At 63.2% G+C, this 5,340-nt stretch overlaps 2 protein-coding genes across 2 annotated transcripts; both read left to right on the top strand.

The window, feature by feature from the left end:
- Positions 1-1,138: 1,138 nt before the first annotated feature.
- LDBPK_010080 (hypothetical protein, conserved) lies at positions 1,139-1,852 on the top strand (the record flags this gene model as incomplete). The annotated part of the gene is made up of 1 exon (XM_003857774.1): positions 1,139-1,852. The coding sequence occupies one exon, from the start codon at positions 1,139-1,141 to the stop codon at positions 1,850-1,852; it is 714 nt and encodes a 237-aa protein (XP_003857822.1).
- An 839-nt stretch (positions 1,853-2,691) lies between these two features.
- Positions 2,692-4,434, top strand: LDBPK_010070 (hypothetical protein, conserved; the record flags this gene model as incomplete). The annotated part of the gene is made up of 1 exon (XM_003857773.1): positions 2,692-4,434. One exon carries the CDS (start codon positions 2,692-2,694, stop codon positions 4,432-4,434), a length of 1,743 nt encoding a protein of 580 aa, XP_003857821.1.
- Between the last annotated feature and the right edge of the window lie 906 nt (positions 4,435-5,340).

Below are 5,340 nucleotides of genomic sequence, written 5' to 3'. Positions count from 1 at the left end.
CTGACACGCTCCGCCCATCGCATGGACGGTGCAAGCCTGTGCTCACTGTCGCGGGTGGCTCGGACGCAGCGCCATGCACGACATGGCCGCCGGCATCCGTGGCGCTACGTCGCACCGACCTCGCCCAACGCCGTAAGGGCCCAGCCCTGTCAGCACCAGAAGTGGTTCGGCGTTGGCAGGGATAGAGGGTGAGGGGGCTGCCGGGCTTCCGCACACAGAGAGAGCGGGGGTGGAGGGGGGGCGCGGACCCTGGGATACCACGCATGGAGGTGCGTGCCCCCCGCCTCCCCCGCCATCACGGGGAGGTGAAAGGGCGAGAGGTAACCATGTGAGGAGGAACACTACGCCGCGGTTGTGCCCTGTGCGTGTGTGTCCACGTTGTCTTTCTCGTTATGCGAGGACGACGTGACGGTGCTTCCCAATTCCATGCTCCTCACAGCATCGCCTGTAGCTGCTCGCGTTCTTTGGCTTTCGCTCTCCCTCGGCGGATCGGACGACGCCCCTGCCGGCACCTGCTGCTGTGCAAGCAGCAAGGCGGACTTTGACCCCTCCTTTATCGGCCGCCCCCTCCCCGCGTCTTCCACACAACTTCCATTGCAGAGGCATCACAGAGTCTGACGTAAGGTAGACGTGAACGACAGCGTGCACAAGAAGAGAGAAGAGTAATACAAACGGCGGCGTCACGGCTTTGCGTGACTCGCGGTATGCTCGCGCTCACCAGCGAGAGAGAGAGGGAGCGACCGCCCCTCCGCCGGCAGCCCGTTGCTCTCATGGCAGACGCAGACCACTTTTTGCCCGTTGACGGTTTCCGTGATGACTACGACTCTACAGCACCGCCCCTGCTACTCTTCTACACGCCCGCAACCCCGCGGGCGAATGCCACGACGAACCTCTACGGCTCTTCTTCTGCCTCATCTCGTCGCGCCACTGCACACACGCACACACACACACACACACACACATTTGCGCGACTTGCACTTCGCCTCTCGCCTCACGAGTCTGCCAGCCGTACGTTGCTCTTGTCGTCTGGCTTAGCAAGCTCCTGGCCCCGCTGTGCTCGCGCGTCCGTGGCGTTGCGGACTGTCGGTTCTCCCGCTTCTTTATCGCCCTTCACCTTGCGCGTCACACCCTCTTATCAATGCCCGACGCCTCCTCTACCGCGGTGGTAGCCGCCCCTCCTTCCAAAGAGAGGTTGGGTAGCAGCGGAGGCGTGCTGCTACCGCTTGCCGTGGCCGGAGCTGGTCTACTGTGCCTATGGAAGGCCTTCCAAATTTGCTCCGTTCCCGTTCACCCGCGTTGCGTGACCGTCGTCTACGACACGCGCCGCAAGACGGTCTTGTGCACCTCGGCGGATTGCGAGATGCGCCGGGGCTCACTGCCGCGGGTGTCTCACTTCAACGCGTCACTGTACTTCGGGTCCGCGCTGATGTACTGGAGCCGGACGCGGCTGCTGGTGCCGCCGTCGTCCTTCTTCGGCGTCTTCACGCTTCCGCGCAGCGTCCTCGAGGAGCCGGGCGAGCCCGTGAACTGTGCCGTGGAGGAGGTGGCCGTGCGCGACGGGTCCGTGAACATGATGGTGACTGTCTTCTACACCATCCCCTTCGATCAGGTGGAGCGCTACCTTGCCGCCGTCGGCCCTGAGCCACCGAACGAAGTAATCGGCAAGGCGGTCGCCTACGTTGCACGCGTGCGGTGCGCAGAGCAGTCGGCCGGTATCTTGCTCAGCAAGACCCGCCGCGAAGCGTTCATGGGTCCGTACAAGGACCACCTTACCTCGAAGCTCATGTCGGAGGCGGCGGTGCTGGTGAGGGACGTGGCTGTGGAGAGTGTGGTGCTGCTCGAGAGGGGCTAGCAATGGCGCCAGTGCATTGCCTGCGTTGTTCCACCCTCACCCTGCCGTCGCCTTTTCCTTCATCGACTCCTCACGTTGATGCCTGCGCAGCATCATCACAACTCTCGCTCTGCCTGAGCGTGCACACACATGTCTGCGCTTCTTTGATGGTTTCGAGGTGGACCTAGTGACCGCTGAGCCCTTTTTTCTCCTGTAATATCTGGGATGCCTTCCTGCCGAGAGCGCCTGCACACTGGTGCACACGCATAGACACAGCCACGCGCATGACTCTCTCCCCTTCCCGTTCGAGTTCCCTGTAGTAAGTAACGGCGGTGTTGTGCTCACCGGCAACGCGGAGAGCCCCCTTCCGCACTCGCGCTCGAATTTCGCTCTGTGGTTCATTACTGCAACCACAAGAGAGAGGCGCGCGCGGCTTCGCGTGTCCCCCGACCCCTTCTTCCCCTCCTCCCTTCTGCCCCACGCCTACCCGCCAACCTTGTCCGCTTTCTTTTCTCCCCTCGTCCGCCAGTGCACCATCAGGGCCCTCGCCCTCACCCTCCCCTCTCACCATCACCGTCACCGTCGCCGTCACCACGGGTTGCATATCAGTCTTGCTGTGTTTTACGTTGCTCGTTTTTATTTTATTTGCACAGGCATCCGTCGCGCTGTGCTACGTATACTGACACCCACACACAGCTCTCTTCCTTCGTACTCCACAGAGGCAGACACACGCACACGTACGCCTGTGCACGTGTGCCCGTGGGTGTGCCGTAGTTATGCCTTCCACTTCTTCCCTCTCCTTCCGCCTCTCCTAACCCATTACACGCTTCCGTCCGTCCCCCATCCCAACGGTTGCTCGCATGTCCTCTGCCGAGTTTGTGCGCAACGTGGATGCGCGCACAACCATCTATCGCTGGGAAGCTGCGGGGCTGGACGAGTTGAACCGCCAGAACAAGCTTTCCTCCCTCCCCTTCTGGATCCCGAATTCTGCGACGCGACACCATCAGTTCAGGGTCGTGCTGCTGCGCGGGTTGGTGCAGACTGCGACCCCCGCCAGTGACCCTTTTGGGGTACTCGTCGAGCTTATCGCGCCTCCACCACCCCCGGTGGGGACGGCGAACGTGTCGGCAGCATCGGCCGCAGTGCCGTCTTCCTCGTCCTCCGGCGACTTCCCAGGCGGCTGCTCCGTGACGTGCGAGGTGCTCCCCATTGACTCGGTTACTCCAACGGCGGCAGAGGAAAAACAGCGTGGACGCGACGACGGGATCGATGCGGCGCAGAGAAAGGCGATCACGTCCACCAAGGTGGCAGTACTGGACGCGAACAACGCGCAGGTGAGCTTCCCGGACTTCATTTCGGCAGACGTGCTACACGACACGCGCTACGTCAGGGGATCACCGAAGTCCTTCACGCTGCAAATCACTATCGAGACGGGCATCAGCGTTCCACTGCACCAGGCCGCCACGACCGCCCTCGCGTTCTTCTCCTCCCTGACGACGTCGATGGGCCACTTGCTTGGCAATACCGCGCAGCTCGGCCACGGCGGGCGCGAGAGCATCCGCAGCGCTCTTCTCGCGCCCGCCGTGCTTTGGAACGGCACCGCGTCCTCGCCGCCTGCGACGGCGCCAACGAAGGCGGCTGCTTCGACGGCGGCTGCCCTGCCGCCGTGGGAGCAGCCGCCAGAGGAGTGGCGTGACCGCGCCGCTGAGTGGCACTCTCTTGTGAGAGAGCGGTTGCCCCGGCTGGGCGGTACGTATCGACATGGGGTGGAGAAGACTCTCTCGCCGGACGAGGTGGGGCTGCTGGCGGAGGTCGGCCTTGTGGAGGCGGACTTGTGGGCGCTTCACAGCCTGTTCGACTTTGACCGCGATGTCCAGGAGGGCCTTCTCGCCTCTGCCGAGGTGCGGGCGCATCGCTATCGCCTGGTTCCGGCCCGCCTCAAGGAGGAGACCTTCTGGGCCAACTACTTCTGGAAGGTGCACTGCGTCGGCCAGTGCGTGACGGAGCGGCAGGTGGCAACGGTGCTTGTGGCACTGTGCATGCCTTCACGGTCTGTTCACGCAAACCTCTCCACCCCTGTAGAGGTGCCGCGGCACATCCTCGATGGCGAGGAGGCCGCCGCTGTCGTGGAGGACTTCGTCAAGCGCGGCGAGGCGGCCGAGCCGTGGTGCACCGTGGCAGCAGAGACGGCGCGCCACTGCAGAAACGTGCTAGATACTGCGTCGCAACGTGCCGACGTCGCACCCAACACACGCAAGCAGGTCGAGTCGACCCTCTCCAGCTTGGAGAAGGTGCTGCTGTGGTACGGCAATGCGCTAGAAGGGCCCACAGATCCACCCGCTCTGTCCGTCGGCGCCGATGCGGGTGCCGCCGCCGCCGCTGCTGCTGCTTCATCGGCACCACTACAGATGGAGGAGACGCAGACCCCGCCGAGGGAGCAGCAGCAGCGAGAACCGTCTCCCACAGCTTCCCCGGCCGCCACCGTTCCCTCTGCTGTGGAGACGGCCACACCGTTGCCCCGCGACGGCACCAGCGGCGGCTTGCGGAGCGTCAGCCAAGTCGCATTTGTGAAGATGCCCTGGGAAGAGGAGGACGATGTGTAGGAGCGGACGATGTGAGTAGGCCGATGTAACAAGAGCATCAAGCGAGCCGGGGAGAAGGAGCGATGTAGGGCGGTGAGGTGAGGTGAGGTGTTAGCGACTGCATCACTGCGTGCTGTTGCCGCATTCAAGCATTGACTTTTCGATCTGCGCATGTGCACGTTGCACTGTCGACGCGATGATTTTTTTTTCTCTCAACGCCCCACACGCAGCGCCTCCCCTCCCCCCCCCCACACTTCTCCTGGCACCACCGCCATCAACTCGACCTTGGCACGTCACCTGCCGTCTTCGCACGCTCCTACTCGCCTTGGGGAGGGGGGGGGGGAGTATATCGCCTTTTTGGAACACCCGCGGATAGGCTCACGTGTATAAGGGGACGTGTACACGCACGTCGCAGTGCACGACCGCACCTGTCCGTGTGTGCGTGCGCCACCCCCATGCACCGCGTGCGTCTACCTCCTCGCCTCTTCTACGTCATGTCGGCTTCTCTCTTTGTCGTGTGTGTTGTCGCGTTGGGCGTGCGTGCTGCTGTGCTTATTACTTCAGTCCTCGGCTCTTCTCTCCCTTTCGCTGTATCACGCAGGTGAAAGCTCCCCCCCCCTCCCTCCCCCAACCCATACGACGGCGCGCACCGAGAGGACCTCTCGCGCCATCTCCCTTTCTCCTGGTGCTCGTGTGCACGCATTTCTCGCACGTGACGGAGGGGTCTCTGCTATGCGCCCCTCTCATCCTGCGCGGACATCTTCTCCCCTTCCCTCCGCCGACTCGCTTTCGCTCGCGCCTGCTCACTGTCGAACGCGCCGCATCGTGCACGGCGCTCGCTCTGAATTCGCGTCTCTGTATTCACCCTCTTCTGTCCTCTCTCCAGCCCCTCCTTTCCCTTTCTCCGCTCAGTAGAGCGCTTATTCG

This window comes from Leishmania donovani, chromosome 1 (assembly GCF_000227135.1).
Source record: "Leishmania donovani BPK282A1 complete genome, chromosome 1".
Lineage (NCBI taxonomy): Eukaryota > Euglenozoa > Kinetoplastea > Trypanosomatida > Trypanosomatidae > Leishmania > Leishmania donovani.
The sequence above is the reverse complement of the archived record's forward strand: the minus strand, read 5'-3'. Positions and strand labels throughout refer to the sequence as shown.